Consider the following 17,472-nt stretch of genomic DNA (forward strand, 5'->3'; position numbering starts at 1 on the left):
TTTCCTAAAGAGTATTTTTTAGTCTCAAGCAAAAAATAAAAGATATTTTCTGAAAATTATTTTTCATTCATCAACCAAATATTAAAAAAAAATTTCTACTCACCAACCAAACATGAAAAAATAAGTTAGAAATCTACTTATTTTCCAAGAAAACAATTTCTAGAAAAATATTCTAAAAAAAATATATTCCATGAAAAACATTTTCCTCCATACCAAACACACCCTAAGAGAAGAAGATAGAAGGTCTGTAAAGCAAGTGCAACCTTAATTTAGGCTTTGCCCCGTGACCAAAAGCGGCTATACTGTCCTTTAAAATTGGAAACTCATCAATAACAAGGGAAAATACATACAAAGGCCTGGATAATAAGTACATACAGTGAAAATTGATAATTCGAATTAAATAAAAATCAATTATAATAAATTAGTTATTATTGAAAAAGAACTCAATAATAATTTGTTTTATTTACTTTGACTTAGAAAAAGTTCAATCGGAACCAAATCAACTTAACATTACATGTATACAAGTTTTTAAAAATATTTATTGCAATGTAATTTATAAATATTTTAAAAATTTCCTCAAATTATTTATTTTTAGCGAATAATTTCAAGCTTGGATTTAAATTTTTTTAATAGTCTTAAAAGTTTTACAACTCATATATGTTAGCTCGAATCAAAATCCAGTCAATATTAATGCTAACCTAGTATGACTTATTTAACAATATTTAGTTTATGGGATTTCAATAATTTAATTATTGAATATTTGTTATGACTTATCCCACATTATTTTCTGTTTTATTTTTAAATTTTAAAACATCTTATATAATGTATTTTTGATTGTAGAAATATTTGAAACGTAAATTGTGTATTTTATTCTATAAAGATATTATCAGAAAAAATGAGAAATTAAGAGCCCCAAGGAAAATTGAGATTGAAAAGATTTTGTATTGATTTGATTTGTAGATTTAGAGGTTCGACATGGTTGATTTGATTTGATAAATAATAAAAATAGGAATAATAAACTTTGCACACCTTTATTGATTTTTTTTACAAATAAAATATTTCAATGTTATGATCTAAATTTTAATCTCATTAAGAAAAAATTTGCAAAATAAATAAAAATCGTAGCCAATATTACATAGTAAAAACTTGATGATTTATCAAGACTTTAAATTGATGATTATCTACGAAAAATTTGAACTTTTTAAAGATTATCTACTCAAAAATCTTAGAATTTATATTAAAATGCTTGTGAATACTAAATTTTACATGAATGTTGAATGCAAGTATTTCTCAAAAGAATAGAAAATTCATTTTATTTGAGGTACTAAATCAAAGTGGAAGGTTGATAACTATGAATCCATGTTTAATTATATGAATGAGTCGTATGAATATATGTAAAATTGATGAATAATATAATTCGTATTGGATCAATCATATATTTTATATTACTATATGACAGCTTAGTTAATCAACTAATTGCATTTTAATAATTTTGATTTAATAAGTGAAATGAAGATATTTTTTAATTATATAGAGTATTTAATTACTGTAATAGATACGGAGCGTTTTTTTCTGGAAAAAAGAAAAAAGTTAAAAAGTTAAAAAGTTAAAAAGAGAATCCCAATTCCCATCCGACGATTAGTTGTATAGCGTATTTTTGCAGCTAACTCACCAATAATAGCAGAGGAGCAGTGTTAAAAGAAGAAGATAAAGAGGCAAAGAGGGCGCCATCGTAGATCAAACGGAGCCATGGATCCAGACTCAGTTGCCAAAGCATTCGTAGATCACTACTACTCCACCTTCGATTCCAATCGGGCCGGCCTTGCTAACCTCTACCAAGAGGCTTCTATGTTAAGTTTCGAAGGCGTCCAGATTCAAGGTGCTCAGAGTATCGTTGCTAAGCTCACCAGTCTCCCCTTCCAGCAGTGCAAGCATCATATCAACACCGTCGATTGTCAGCCCTCTGGTCCTGCCGGCGGTATGCTTGTCTTTGTTAGCGGGAATCTTCAACTCCCCGGAGAACAGCACGCCCTCAAGTTCAGTCAGGTATTTCCCCTATACTTGGTTAATTGTTGTAATTGGCGATCTACTTCTGTTAACTATAATTTTCTAAATCGGTTATAGAAGGAAAATGGATGGAATCTAGATTTCCTTTTCCGAACACATTGGTGCTGCTGTGATATTGGTGTACAACAATCCTAAAAGAGGAATTGGGCGATGTCTCCCTCTAAACTTGTCGAACTGCGAATAATCTAACACCAATTGACTTTCCATTTCGAGGATCTCGTGAGATTCTGATAATTTAGAGATAGGTATGTGATTTACAGATTTTAGGTTTACTGCTGCGGGACTAGTTATGCTAATGTGCTAATAGCGAGATACTCTAGGCTCTATGTAGTATGTCCTTGATTGTAACTTGTAAGTATGTCTCCCGAGTTATAGCTTTGATGGCTGTGGAAGGATAGAGGAAGGTGATCTCTACGTGTTTGGATGCCATTTAGTTTGTAGTATGACATCAAAGTTGCTTACTAGATTTTAGGCTTCAATTGAACAATATATATGAGTGGTATCTTAACTACCTTAATTGATATGCCTGAGAGCCTGCTACAGCCCAAACGTGTGCGGTAATCTTAGGTACTGAGGGTGTAGTAGAAGGGCTTTAACTGTGTGTCATAGTTGAGATTTGTACCTTAGACCTCCAACTTATTAGGAACAGGACACTGCACACATATGCTATTAAGTGCATTCTGCTCTGCCAAACCTCAATTGTTGCTCATATGTCTAGTTGCTAATTTCTTCCGAGACATTCTCTTCGTTATCGCTTTCTTCATCCGTGTAAAGATGTGCATCTTTGAATTTTTTTTTATCAAGCTGCAATGCTCTACAATGATTTGGCTGTCTTGGCAGGGATGAATTTTCGCAAAAAGAACAGTTGAACAATGCAACTTCAAATGCTGTTAATGCTAAGGTTCTCTTGTTAGAGAGAATATAACTTAACCGAAAATACTAACAAATTACAAACTGTGTACACCTGTTCAAATAAATTTAGCTCTCCACATTGCAAATGCAACTTACTAGCATATTTGGTCCCCTGAGTATCACCATAAGTATAAGTTGATCCTTTATGAATCAATGCTAAAGCTTGGACCTTTAAATAACATCAAGTCCAACACTGGATGGAAATCCCATAACTAGTCATGTTACCAGACCACTCCATTACAAGGGAAAGGAATATTATTCCTTTTCCAGAACCCATTCCCAAATGAAGAGAGCTCTAATGGATCATACTGTTACCCAGACTTTCTGCTTGATGAACTCTTTCATCTGCCACGCTGCCCGTTTGGATTGGCCTTAAAAAAGTAGCTTTTAAGTCAAAATAAAAAAGTCAAACTGAAATGACTTTTAAGTCAAAAAATAAAAAGTAGGGGGAGACCTACTTTTGGTTTTTGACTTATTTTAAGTCATTTTTTACCTTGCCAAACACATCCTAACTTCTTTTAAGTCATTTTTGACTTATTTTAAGTTATTTTTTATATTTGCCAAGCACTTCTAGAAGTAAAAAATTGTCTTAAAAGTAGGTTTGACCAACTTTTAAGCCAATCCAAACACCTAAATCCTTTTCCAATGCCTTGCTTTGTAAAACTGAGAAAACCAATTTTGATCTGCCTTGAGGATTACTACACCACCAACATAGGCCAGTTTGTTGCTGTAGGAATGGCTGAATCACTCGGAAACATGAAATTTATCATTGTGAATTTCCTTTTCCGTGCAGTGTTCTCAGTTTGTAATGCCAGAGATAAGTTTTCCTGCTGCTAATATATTCATGTTTTGATCTAAGGAAATTTAGACTTGCAATTGTCAATTGCAACTATAGAAAGAACCAAAATTTCTTATCCAAAGCAAGGATTTTATGTTTGGGTTACTTAGCATAGCTTCTGTTTAAAGTTCTGAAATGACCCTTACCATGAAAAACAACTTCTTTTTACAACACATAACTCTAATAGAAATTTAAGTTTGTTCCATTATGCCAGAGACAAAATGCTTAGCCACAAATCTTCCATGTGATAGTCTGACACTTGCTAAAAGAAGTAGTGATAGTCTGATAGTTGTCATAACATTTCTTCTTGCTAATATGTTTAGAGTGAGCATTGTTTTACTGCAAAGTATCCTGCAGATGGGCTTTAGTAGAATTGAGTTACTTCTGGCATTGGTATAGAGTATAGACTATTGGTTAGTTATTTGAAGTGTAATGGCTGTTATGATGACTGTTGGTGAAATTTATTGGATAATGTGTAAGTAATATCACATGTATATGGTCACCCATTTCCCAGGGAAAAAAGGCAGTGGCTAAGTAGCATTTCAGAACTTTTGGAATAAGTGAACAATAAACTTCCAAAGGCAGTTATACTCGAATTTCTTTGTGTGTAGCTGACTTAAGGAAGAAGAAAACAATAATTTTCTAATCCCATTTTCTTACTCAAAATGTGTTTTTTTGGTCATGCATTTTGTGGGAGGGTGTTTTTCGTTTGGTGGACTTCAAAAAGGATTTTGGTTTTATCAAATGTGTTTATTATCTGTATCCTTATAGATTGTTTAGAAAAGTTTAATAGCATAAGTTTTAGAATGTCTTCATTTTGATTTCCCTGTATAATAGTACTGCCCATGTCTTGTACTCTCTCCGTCCCCTTTTACTTGTCCAGTAATACTAAAAATAATTTACCATTATATACCTGTTTTAACCTTATTACTAAGAATTATTCATTTCCCAATGCATTTCTCGAAACATTAAATTTATTATATTCAAAGGGTGATATAGTAAACTCATCATTCTATTAATTAATAATCTGTAAGAGGGAGTATTGTCTAGCTTTGACTTAATTATTTTTTGATAAAGTTGTATTTGATTGAATCATGTATTCTTTAGCAGATTGCTGCCTTACTTTGTTTTCTGAAGCCTTGCCTGATTATTTTCCTCCCTTGTTGTCGTATAACAGAGGCCTATTATTATAAGAAACAACATCCATTTTTGAATGGTGGGTAGTCTTTGGCCTCATCCTTAAAACACATTATGCAGACAGATTATGTGATGTTGTCCTATACAAATTCAAAGATGAGATTGCATGATACTCATACAAATTCAAAGATAAGATTGCATGATACTCTGTTTTCACTTTCTTTTCATTTGTCCTGCTTTTTATTTGCCTTGCATTGTTTCCCTATATCCAGACACAACATTGAAAAACTTCTGTTTTTGACGATTCAGAAAAAATAAAGAAGTGACAAGTTTTTGTGAGTTGCTTTTAGTTTGGGCAATTGAGCCCTCAGTTTCTTTTTTCTGGAATTTGTGTTTCTGATAATAGCTTTGCTGCATTGTCTGTGGATATGCCGAGAAACTGCAGATACTAAAGCCTTCTATTGAATTTGACCTTTATAGTAATTCTATGCTATGTTAGATGCTTTATAACCGTGTTTGATAAGGAGCCTGTTTCAGAACTTGTTCACACTCAAATTTCTAGGTTCTTACTCTTTGTTTGGATTGCAGATGTTTCATTTGATGCCAACACCCCAAGGGAGTTTCTATGTATTGAATGACATATTCCGGTTGAACTATGCATGAAGAAGGGTACTGGGTTGAATTGTCTTTTGTTCGTGTTTTCTTTGATTGAACAAATTTGCTGAATATATTCTAAGAGTTTGAAAGGCATTGTTTCAAAAGACTGGTTTGCTGGTTGTGGCTTGATTAGTGATCAATGGATTTAAGTTTATTGAAAAGCTAATGATATCTTCCTTGTTGCGAGATATTATATGCTTTAAATGTTACTGCTTCTAAGTCTCACTTTATCTTTGTCTGAACTCTATGATGGATGTTCGTATCATTTTCTCTTTGTTTGGATTGCCACCTTTAATAGTTTAACCTGATGACAAGTTTTGGGTAATTGAGAGAGTTTGTACTGGGAGAGGTTTCTTACCAACAATTTTGGGGTAAAGAGTGGAGATGTTTTTTTTATAAAAAATTATACCAGTAGGAAGATTGAAATGGATATGTTTAGTTTTGAAAAGTTATGGCACAAACAATTCGTGTTGATTCTCGTGGCAAAGTTTCTTCCAACTCAATTACATATTTCTATTTGCTAGTATTTTGTTTCAGGAAAGGTGTAACCTTTCGATTCTTCATCATTTGGGGGCCAATTTCTTGTAAAAACAGAAAAAAGTTAGAATAACATTGTGTAAAAGCAAAGAATTTATTTTAATGCATGTTTGTGGGGAGAATCAGAATGTTGATCTCGAAAGCAACCTACTTCGTGGTTCTGAACATCAAAATCAAAAGCAGCAGCCCCACTAATAGACACAAGGTTGTGGTCTAAGCAAAGGATAACTTGTGAAATCCGAATACCTTCACTTAGTAACCTTGTGTATAAATTCCACCAGGGTATCCACCCAAAGCAAACTAGAAAATCTTTGAGTTTCAATAGCCCCATTACTATACTTTTTGTAAGTGCTGTACCAACGATCAAATCCAAAAGGGGATTAGGATAATATAGCGTTTAGTGAGAGGAAAATGTCTGATTGGGGTCCAGTGTTTGTGGCGGTGGTGCTGTTCGTCCTGTTAACGCCGGGTCTGCTGGTTCAGGTGCCGGGTCGCAGCCGATTTGTTGAGTTTAGCAACTTTCAGACGAGTGGAGTGTCGATATTGGTTCACTCACTTGTCTATTTCGCCCTCATTTGCATCTTCTTATTAGCCATTGGGGTTCATATGTACACGGGTTAAACCCTTTACTGGAATCATAGTGTGATCATCATGCTCCACCATTGTTTTGCTACTATTTGTGTTGCGTCAGAATTGGTTGTCTTTTATTTTTATTTTTTTGCTTTTGCTTCTTTCTCTCTTTTTTACCATTCAAATTTGACGTGATGTATTATGTGTTGGGAAAGCTCTAGTTATCAATAAATGATCTTTTTGAAGAGGTAGTCTTTCTTGTGCTCCTGATTTCAACAAGCGGAACACACCATGTGATGTTGATTGTTGCGTGGGGCCATAGTGGCAATTCATGCTTGTTGAATTGCATAATTTTAAAAAAATCAGGAATCATTATTCACTTAGCAAAAACGGCTATGCTCAAATTCAATTATTTGCGGATGTTTGGATTTTCACCCAAAATAAAGTGATTTAGCAATATGCAATTTATTAGGGGACTTTATTAAGTGGGAAAATTCTAGCTTGTTGAACTATTAAATTCAATAATAATATTAAAAAGTCACCAATAATTGAGTGAATTCATCCACTGAATTAAAAAAAGAAGAAAAAAAATCTTAGCTGTCGAAAGGAAACAAAAATGAAATCATCAATCAAACCGGTGAGTGATATAAATTAAAGTAATGAACTGGGAATACAAAAGTAGATGAATTAAGCATAGAGATGTATATTGAGAATGACAAGGAAAAGCATAAGAAACAAACCAAAGAAGAGAGTGTGAAGCAACATAGAAACGATACTGGTCTTCATATTCATGAAATCGACAGGCCTATGTTTTCCTGGCATTTGAAATATAAGTCCTGGACATAGAAATCCAAATAGCGCTGTTGCTATGATCGGAGCTGCCCAATCCTTCATCCTGTTTTGATTTGTGAGATCCAACCCTTCAAATTAAATACAAGGAAGAAAAGTAGCTTTAATAAGTAGAAAATGATTTTCAGAATCCTATTCCCCCGACAACTTTTACTGTATTTTCTTATTACTACTACTAGTGGTGTGTTAGTTGGGGTTGGATAACCCCAATCATGCATCAATAATTCACTTAATACTATCATATTTTACTCACTTCTTTTTAACCTTTGCACTTTCGGCTGTTAACAGCTCACATATATAATGTTTCTTCTACTTTCTTTTTTATGTATTTTTTCCATTTTTGTAACTCTTTAATTTCAATTGTCATATGAATATTTAAGAACCATAAAATTAAAAGAACATATTGATATATTTTAAATATCTTTAATTTAAGGCCATAAAATTTAAAATCTTCTTTACTTTTTAATTTCGTATCAAATCAAAATCGGATAAAACAGAGAGTGTAGTAAAAGAAATTTGATTAGACAGCATTGTAAAAAGTAGAGAAATTAAAGGAAGAGGTGAAAGTGAAAAAAAGGGATAAAGGAAAAGGGTGATGTATTCACATTATCCGACCACCTCATGGGAAATTAAATCTTCCCATACCGTGTTGTGGCATCATGTCTCTTGACTCTTACTAGGAACAAGTAAAAGTGTCAAAGAGAATGGAAAATAAGTACAAGTGTCTATTAGTCTCTTAACAAAGGCTAATAAATAGGGGTGTTCATGGTTTGGATAAAAACCGATCCAAACCGAAAAATCAAACCAAACCGATAAAATAAAACCGATTTTATTTGGGTTTGGTTTGGTTTGGTTTTAGATTTTTGAAAACCGATAATATTTGGTTTGGTTATGGTTTTATTCAAAAAAACCCGAAGAAATAACCGAACCGAATCGATGAATTATATACATATATTTTATTAATATACATACTTAATATATTGTTTTAATAAACAATTTTAAAGATCTTATACATATTTTCATTAAAATTTCTTTATCATTTACTTATTGAAAGCAAAAATGCCCAAGATGAAACATTTATCTTATTGATTTCATGTATATGAATGTTTATGACAATTCTTTGTGGGACTGAAAATGTTATTGTCTCTTCCTTCTAGGCCAATATAGTGAATTTTAAAGCTTTATTGATAGTAAATTTAGTGATCGAAAGTTCAGTAATTTAAGTCATTCTAACTATTTTTTCGTTTTGAATGGATTGTTGTCACTTTTTTCACATTTTAAATGAATTGTTTCTTTTATTTTTGTGTATGGTTAATAACCGAATAACCGAACCAAACCAAACCGAAACCGATAATCACCAAACCGATAAATGTATATTATATTTGGTTTGGTTTGGTTTTGATAATTTTAAAACCGATTAAGTTGGTTTGGTTTTGGTTTTGACCAATAACCGATCCAAACCAACCCGTGAACACCCCTACTAATAAACATCTTAACTAAAATTAGGGGATCATTAAATAGGATTTTGGGGGCATCTATGCAACTAGAAAAAAGGCAGAGTTATCAACTTACCAAAATTTTAGGACACAATAGTAAATTTGGCATTCTATTGTTTCATAGTAGTACTTTTAAACAAGAAGGGAAATAGAAAAATCCACATTTGTGTAAAACTTTAATCAACTCGATGGAAATTTTTTCTTAACAAATTTAAAATATTTAAATCAATTTGGTGGAGGTTATTCACTATTCAAAAATATTTTATCATCTAACCCCTCCTGTTATTTCTCTATAACCTTTATCAAATACTAGAAACAAATTAAAAATAATATTTAAATCAACTTGGTTCCTATTCAAAAGTATTCTGTCATCCAATGCTCTCATGTTATTTCTTTACCTTTAATAGTTACTTTAATAAAAACTTTATATCCCACTTTTAAAGATTTTTCTTGGTCCTCTGATTTAAATTCAGCAGAATATGTTCTTCTGCCACAATGTGCCTGAGCAAAAGCCTTTTTTTTTCCCTACATAAAGTTGAAGGGGTATGTTATTCATCACCATCTTATAATATAAAATGGGGTAAAATTGAATTTACTGTTTTTCAATATTTTGCTCTCCTTCTTTTACTTCCTCCCAGGTATTATGCTTAGCAGCTAGGAAAGAAAGAAAGAAAGTGAAAAAGAAATTTGTGTCTTCCCTTTTGGGGCCTCTTGAGTAAATAATAACCTACCGTTTATTAGGATTAAATAATACTCCCTCCATTTCATATTAACTTAAGTTTTGAGCCCTTTTCCATTTTTCAAATTAACTTTAAGTTTTCAATCTTCAAGACTATTTTTAAAATATTCTTCCAATTTTACCCTTTAAGTTAGTGTTGGAATTAATTATTATAATTAATAATTAGTTATTTTTGACAATAATTAATAAGGGTAAAAATGAAAAATTATGTTCAATTTATGTCCTAACCTACTTTTCTTAAAGGGTGTAAAACACCTCAAAGCTTAAGTTAATATGGAATGGAGGGAGTAAGTTATAGGAAAATACATATTAATTTATAATAATTAACTGATAAGACTTTATTAAGTAAAAATTCATATTCTTCCACCATTTTAATTCATATGAATTGATTTATCTAGACACAAAATATACTGTAGAAAAAGAAACTATTAAAGTTTCTAGCTTTAAAAGTATCATAAACACTCATTCAATAAAAATTATAGTATAACATTTATGATTTGAATTTGGAACCTCAATATGAATTTTGAATTTCTAAATCACTATTCATATCTACATATCCAATGCATCTTTCTCCTTCGAATAATTTATTTTTCAATTGAGTCTTGACCCGGGAAAAATTGTCCCCTCCTTATTTCTATTTCGTTGCTTTACTTTAAAAAATAATAATAAAAAATTCTCTCTCAAGAAATTGCCGAAAGTAAATTACTCCCTGTTTAGCATTTCTAGGCCATAATATTTTAGTCTTCTTATTTTATTTTAAAAATAAATTATGAATAGAATTTTAAGAGGAATTAATTTTTATTTACATAATAATTAAGAATCAATAATTATATTTTTAAAATTTAAAAATAATATAGTAGTTAAATTTTTAAAATTATGAATGAGTAATTAATTTTTGAATGCCAAAATTAAGAATACCACTTGTTTTTTGGGAGGAGGAATTATTTTCTTTTTATTACATAATACTAAATGGTTGTGCTCACAAATAGATCCAAAAATTCCTAGTGAGTAGTGTCCTTGTCATACGTATACTAATGTTAAGTAGCGACTAAACTAGACGTTTCCTCCATCTTCCTTTCTTTCTTTCTTGGCAGCGTTCTCCATAAGCTACAGCTACACCTATTTTGTTTCTTACCCCTTTCTTCCGCTACAGAAATAAATAGCTCTCTGTTAATGGCGGACTGGGGGCCAGTGCTCATCGGAGTAGTACTCTTCATACTGCTGCAACCTGGACTTCTATTTCAGATACCGGGTAATAACCGTACTCTCGAATTTGGGAGCATGAAGACTAATGGAAAGGCGATTGCTGTTCATACTCTTATTTTCTTTACACTCTATGCTATTCTCATTCTCGCTGTTCATGTTCACATCTATACTGGATGATCCTGTAGTAACACTACTCCAGATCTTCTCCCCCTTTTATGCTACTACCATTTTCACTAATCCAACTTGTAAGCCCTATTTTCTCACTGAACTTAAGATCTGTTTCTTTGTAATTTTGTTTTCAAGCGGAAATATCAGAATTCCTCGCGTTTATTATAGTTATTATGCCCTATTTAATTTGCCTGCTGTTTCTCTTGCTTATTCAAATGGGTTTGTGTGTCTGAATTTGGGATCTCTTTTAACTATATTCCGGCCTCTCGAAATCTTAAGAAAACAGAGGCTGCAGTAGAGTAGGAGTAAATCGTATAGAATTGATGGGCTTGTTTAATTAGTTAGCTACTAAGCTGTAGTAGAGTTGGAGTATAATGATTCTATAACATAGTGATTCGTATATAGTTAAGCTTAGTTTAATTACATAACAACGGAAAATGACTAGTGATCTCATTTCTGCGTTCAACTCCCTTCACCATCAACCGGTAGGTTAAGGTTCAAGTCACGCGGAAGGGTAATGGTAACCCTATTGATCCTCTTGGTGGGGGTGGGAAAAAACAATTAACTATAGACAGCTTCAGTGTAAACTCATTTGCAGCCTCTATCCAGAGTAGTATTTGGATTTCTTGGTAGCAATTTAAAACGGATTCTATAGTGAAATATGCAGGACTCAGTTTTCGTGCTCGATTTCTTGGACCAGAGATATATGCCATTGTACCCATATGATTGATGGACTAGGGACTATTTCCGTATTTGTTCAAGTTCCAATTTACTCCTCCTAACTTAAGTTTTTTATCCCCCAGCTCGTATTTTGGTGCTTAAATTTAATCGTTGAGATCTGCAGCCCATTGCTTTCGCCTTGAGAACAGAATGATTCTGTCTTTTCGTCTATTAGATGTACTACAATCTTAAGTAAAGCAGATATGCAGGATGTTGCATTTTGTCTAAAATATATATATCATGTTCACTGTAATAATATTGGAAAAGGAAAAAAAAGAGGAAGATTCTGAATTATGAACTATCATGTACTGAGAATATGATGAAGTGGTCCAAAAACTTGTTCCTTTCATTTGATACACATTTTGATATAGAAGGGACACCACTTTGTCAGAGTGTTTCAGAAGGTCAAACTAGTTCAACAGAAAAGAAACATAGAGAAAAAGTTGATAAAACAAGAATTCCCTCTTCTGCAAAAGCTTTCCAAGAAGAGATGAAAATTTGGCTGGAGCAGCAGCGGCCACGAAGAAAACTCAAATGCTGCCTTTATTGCTAGTAGTATCAACCGGATCGTATGTGAACACCAATTGCAACTATCAAGATTGTATATATACAGAAGAATAAGATGGCATGGACTAGGATGGAAATCCCACTTGTGTACATGTTCCCGAACTCAATCACCCGAGTCCTTGCTGGTAGCTGGAATAGCAATCCTGGTGACAGTAAGATGAACATCGCCACTGCAACCACCACTGGCCCCCAATCTGCCACCATATTTATTTCAAGTATCGGGTCTTTCTCGCTCTCTCTCAAAGAAGTACTCAAATGTCTGAGCTTTAAGTTTCTCTCTGTTGAATTTAGATGTGGTGTTTGCAAAATTGTAGCAGCAGATATAATGGAAATGTAAGTGATTTTGCTTAGTGAAGAAGGAGAAGGGGATATACTAAACTTGAGGGTTAAAAGCAAGCATTTGTGTTTTAAAGGGGAAGAAAGGTATGAATTGTGTTAGTGGGATTTTTTGCTTTATGGAAGTAGACAGAAAACACCAACTTTGTGTTTAAGTTTCCGATTATTGAAGAACGCGCAAGCCTTTCTTTTGCCTTTGCTTTTCAAATTTTATCACATAAAATTCATCAAGGTGGGGAGACTTTAAAAAAGAAAGGTGGTGCTGGTGCACGTGGAAAGCAGAGAAAATGCCAAAACTTTGTGCGTTTACATTAATGCAAAATGCTTTAATTTAGCTAATTTATATTTAAAGGATTATATCTGATTACATTACAGTTAATACCTCAGCTGCTAATCAGTCAAACTTAGGAATGTTTAATTTGTATCTTTGTCCATGACAGATGAAAAGAACTAGGAGGAGGTGCCCACAGTGGATTTGCCTTTGTTTAAACCGCGTTGAGCAAAGAGGCCACATCGTCTCATGAGTCATGGTCTTACAAACTGGGGGCTTGCCCTTCTAAAGAAAATGCATCTTCACAAGTGTTTCAACTTTTATGCGCATTGTAATTTCTCACATGTCAAGTTAACTTACCGGTAATAACAAATAGTAGTCTAAGTTGTTTAAAATTACATAAGACAAACATGATTAGATAACTTGAAAAATAGAGTCCTCTAGATTTTGACTGGTGCTGCCGTTTGGTTTTGTTGATGGAGTTTTTCTACGCAATTGGAAGGAATGTAATAGGAGAAGTAGGTGTTATCAGATATTGGGTCGATGAAGTGAATGATGGGCTCTTATAGTTTGTTTCTGCTATTCCATGTGCAGATAGGCCCGTCCATCTAAAACTGAAAACAGAGTAGTAATTCATATTATATAGGTCTTAGAATGGCGAAAGCCCACAAAGGAAAACAGAGTAGTAATTCATATTATATAGGTCTTAGAATGGCGAAAGCCCACAAAGGAGACTGCCGTGCCGTCCAGGAGAAGAGTTGAGAAGGTTGTCAATTGTTTGTTGCGTGGCGGGCAATCGTGTCATTGCTGTTCGCTATCAGCTGATAATACAAATACTTTATTTGTCTGACGGTGCCATGATTATGATACCTCTTTGTCTAGTTTCGCTTGTCCAAAATTTGCTCAAATAGATAAAGCCAAGCCACGCCACCGATCTACAAGTTTCATGTCTATTAACTCTTCCAAAATTATTCATTCATTCATTCTTCTTTTTCCCACTTATCTCCACGAGTAATAGAGATGGCTGATTGGGGACCAGTTGTAATAGCGGTTGTTCTGTTTGTGCTATTGAGCCCTGGGCTTCTGTTTCAACTCCCAGGAAATAACCGGGCAGTAGAATTTGCAAACTTTCAGACAAGTGGACTCTCTATTTTAATACATACCATTCTCTTCTTTGGCCTCATTACCATCTTCCTTATTGCCATTGGTGTCCATATTTACACCGGCTAGCTAGCTAGCTATTTGCTACTCACTTTGTTACCTTCAGCGTTTGTGATCCACTACTTTCAATTCTTGCTTTGCTGCGGATTAGGCTTGTTCTGGATCTTACTGCAACCCCATTTTAAGTGCTCTGTTTTTCTCTGATCGATTTAATTCACAGCTTCTAGTTCAAATTCTGTATTCATTTATATGGTTGGTGGTGTACCAGAATAGTACTCTTTAATATTACTAAATCAGTTTGTGTTTGATTTTGTCGACTATTACAATTCATATGTTGTGCAAGTTGACTGTCTTTCAAAAAACATATATACTCGCTGATGTTATTATCAAGAAAATATATCAGTAAGTTAACAAGGAAACAAGATAGTAGAGATGGACGGATCCAGGATTCAAGTTAAAGTTCTTACCGTTCATCTCATTATATATTATATCTTAAAAGTTTTGATTTCATATCTATAAATTTATGTACCATACCGGGAATACTAGTTGCAGATGAAGCCGGTGACCATCCAGATCTGAAGACAGTAGGAATATCACATAAAAAGGCTAGATTATATCATATATCCGGTTAATAAGGTCTAATTTCGATGACAAGAAAATATGTATGGTAGGTAGAATTTTTCTCGAATATCCTTTGGACCATAATGGCCCCATATATAATGCACCAAGATTATCTAAGTCCTGCTTACAAGTCAAATGAAAATCCCCTCACCAGATAATTGGATAAGTAACAAGAAAATTAATCTATTCCTTATGACGAAATAAAACAACCGACTTTTTCGTGAAAGAGACATGCATTACTAAAGAGTAGTTTGGAATTCTTCTTCTTCATTTTTTTTTTTAAAAGAAAAATATAGAAAAAATAGCTACCTGTAGTCCATATAGACATAGTGAATTTATATTTTTCATCAGAGACCAAGGGATTGAAGTGTGAATTTCTTGCAACACCCCTAGGCAGTTTATTGATGGAGTAATACCTAAAGCTCTAATTTGCACATTAAAACTCTTTGATTTTACCAATGAAACAAGAAATAGAAAGTGTCATATATTGATTCTAAGGAGCTTGTGGAGTAGTGTGATCCTTCATGAAACTATATATGCAAACAGAACAGATGGTTCATATCAAAAGTTAGACACGCAACTTTTGAAGTTGTAGCAGCAAGTTGTATGCACGGAGAGTATCGAACATTACTACCCATTCAAACTGCAAGTTGAACAACCAATTGCCATTTCTCTCTTGAAATACTATCGATCTAACTAGTAGCTAAGTCCTTAAAATGTCCTTAATTTGAAAGGTGCAGAAAGATTATAAAGACCATACTTGTGAGACATGTGATCGATGATTTTATTTGCTACAACAAATTAAATCAACTTCTGTTATACTTGTATCAAATGATTGATTTGTATGATGAAGTCTTCACTAGTACGTACATTAAAAACAACAATAAGTTAGCATTTAAAGATATTTATAGCCCTTTCCTGAATATATAGGGATCATGTTGTTATAATCATTAATCAATGCTGTAATTAACTTATACAATTCCTTTCTGAATTAACAGGTAAGTTCAAGTGATCTGAAACGCTGTTGAACGCATGATATGTAGTGAGCAGCCTTCATATCAACACTTTCGTCTCCATAAGATTTGTCAACCATCTTGGCATAATCAAAATTAGTGCCATCAGTACTATTAATACTGTTACTCTTCGGTGGAATGTAATATGAAACTTTTGGTTTCTGTGGAAGAGCAGCTTGATCCTGGTTCACTATAAAGCTGGATGATAACGCGGTATTGATGTTATTTGGATTAAAAGGAACAAGTTTTTCCTTTGGCTGATGATGGTGAAGTTGAAGATGATAAACAGTTTGAGGAGGACTGTGGTCGTCGTCCTTGAAGCTGCTGTAATAATTATTAGTTGGTGAAGATGTTACATGAGTAGGTGCTGCTGATCGGTACAAAGACTTCACCAGTTTCCCTTTCATGAACCCTGTTCTGCGCTTGCGGTTCGACTCCATTAATTTTATTTCTCGTCTTTTGGGGATAAAGGCTTTTACAAGATATATACTCTAGCAAGTGTGTAGCTAACTAGATGTTAGATTGACCCGTGAGAGGAGGTATATATAGGTAGTTTAACTATATCTGTACTATACAAACATAATAGTAATTATTATAAACTAATTGAGCATGTGTAATTTCAAAGTAAATATGAAGATAGACTTGAAGCATCAATGAGTACATATGTAGTAGTATTATATTCTTTCTTTTAGCTATATCCATCTCAAATCCTTTTAATTTTGTTTGGAATATTTCTTAATAGTAGCTAATTGACTGATACTCTATTGTTGTGATCATATATGAACTTTAATTATCTGGTGCTAACATAAATGAAAAATGATTTCCTATTTCAAATTTAAGTTATACAGGCCTACAAGGTATAATATAACACGATTCTTTTTAAGTGGATATACAAACTTTTGAATGTATTGTCAATATGAGCAGATACCCTGAATAGGACTCGATATTAAGCGCCAGTATAACATCTAGAAAATGGCATAATACCCTATAATGATTATGGACTTTATATACAAAAGAAAAGACAAGACAATATATGTATAGTTGTGAGACTTGGATGTCCAATATATTGAGTAAGGACTTGCTTCTCCTGCTAAAACTGACTTACTTTTCATGGATCACAAAGACAAATAATACTATCTCCATTCACTTTTAATTGTCATGGTTTTCTTTTATAGAGTTAAACGATAAACACTTTGACTAACATTTTACGATGTATTTTTTCATCATGTTGATATGCAAAAATTGCAATTTATGGTACTTTTTGTAATAGTTTTTGAATATCTACTTTTTTTTGTATAAAATATCAGATTAATGTAATCTAATTTAACTTTGAAAATTAGTCAAATTGACTTTCGAAAAGCGCAACATGACAATTAAAAGTGGACGGAGGCAGTATCAAACAATAAATAGGGGCATATCTAATGTATAGGAATCGACTTCATCTGAACTCATATGTTTTCGATATGGAGCATAAATTGATGTATAAAAAATTGTTAAAATTACAATAAATATTAGATATGAATATTCCACAATCTTAAAAATATAATGGGTTTTAATTTAGTACAAAAAGAAACCTTTAACATAAAAAATTTAAATCGTGGAACCTC

At 32.9% G+C, this 17,472-nt stretch overlaps 6 protein-coding genes across 6 annotated transcripts in view; 4 read left to right on the plus strand and 2 right to left on the minus strand.

Annotated features, from left to right (window-relative positions):
* LOC125810880 (ACT domain-containing protein ACR6-like) overlaps positions 1-17,472 on the plus strand; it is a 106,133-nt gene that overhangs the window by 34,181 nt on the left and 54,480 nt on the right.
* Positions 1,610-5,777, plus strand: LOC125810894 (nuclear transport factor 2B). Its single transcript, XM_049490393.1, has 2 exons — positions 1,610-2,046; positions 5,543-5,777. Exons 1-2 carry the CDS (start codon positions 1,750-1,752, stop codon positions 5,615-5,617), a joined length of 372 nt encoding a protein of 123 aa, XP_049346350.1. The 5' UTR covers positions 1,610-1,749; the 3' UTR covers positions 5,618-5,777.
* LOC125810899 (uncharacterized) lies at positions 6,543-11,251 on the plus strand. Its single transcript, XM_049490398.1, has 3 exons — positions 6,543-6,754; positions 8,536-8,549; positions 10,966-11,251. Exons 1-3 carry the CDS (start codon positions 6,560-6,562, stop codon positions 11,183-11,185), a joined length of 429 nt encoding a protein of 142 aa, XP_049346355.1. The 5' UTR covers positions 6,543-6,559; the 3' UTR covers positions 11,186-11,251.
* LOC125810897 (uncharacterized) lies at positions 7,393-7,621 on the minus strand. Its single transcript, XM_049490396.1, has one exon. The coding sequence runs from the start codon at positions 7,610-7,612 to the stop codon at positions 7,406-7,408; it is 207 nt and encodes a 68-aa protein (XP_049346353.1). The 5' UTR covers positions 7,613-7,621; the 3' UTR covers positions 7,393-7,405.
* LOC125810896 (uncharacterized) lies at positions 12,417-12,685 on the minus strand. Its single transcript, XM_049490395.1, has one exon. It carries the CDS (start codon positions 12,665-12,667, stop codon positions 12,455-12,457), a length of 213 nt encoding a protein of 70 aa, XP_049346352.1. The 5' UTR covers positions 12,668-12,685; the 3' UTR covers positions 12,417-12,454.
* On the plus strand, positions 14,055-15,932 carry LOC125810895 (uncharacterized). The gene is made up of 2 exons (XM_049490394.1): positions 14,055-14,295; positions 15,851-15,932. The coding sequence occupies exons 1-2, from the start codon at positions 14,091-14,093 to the stop codon at positions 15,862-15,864; spliced, it is 219 nt and encodes a 72-aa protein (XP_049346351.1). The 5' UTR covers positions 14,055-14,090; the 3' UTR covers positions 15,865-15,932.

This window comes from Solanum verrucosum, unplaced genomic scaffold (genome assembly GCF_900185275.1).
Source record: "Solanum verrucosum unplaced genomic scaffold, falcon-dt-bn FXZP01000032.1, whole genome shotgun sequence".
Lineage (NCBI taxonomy): Eukaryota > Viridiplantae > Streptophyta > Magnoliopsida > Solanales > Solanaceae > Solanum > Solanum verrucosum.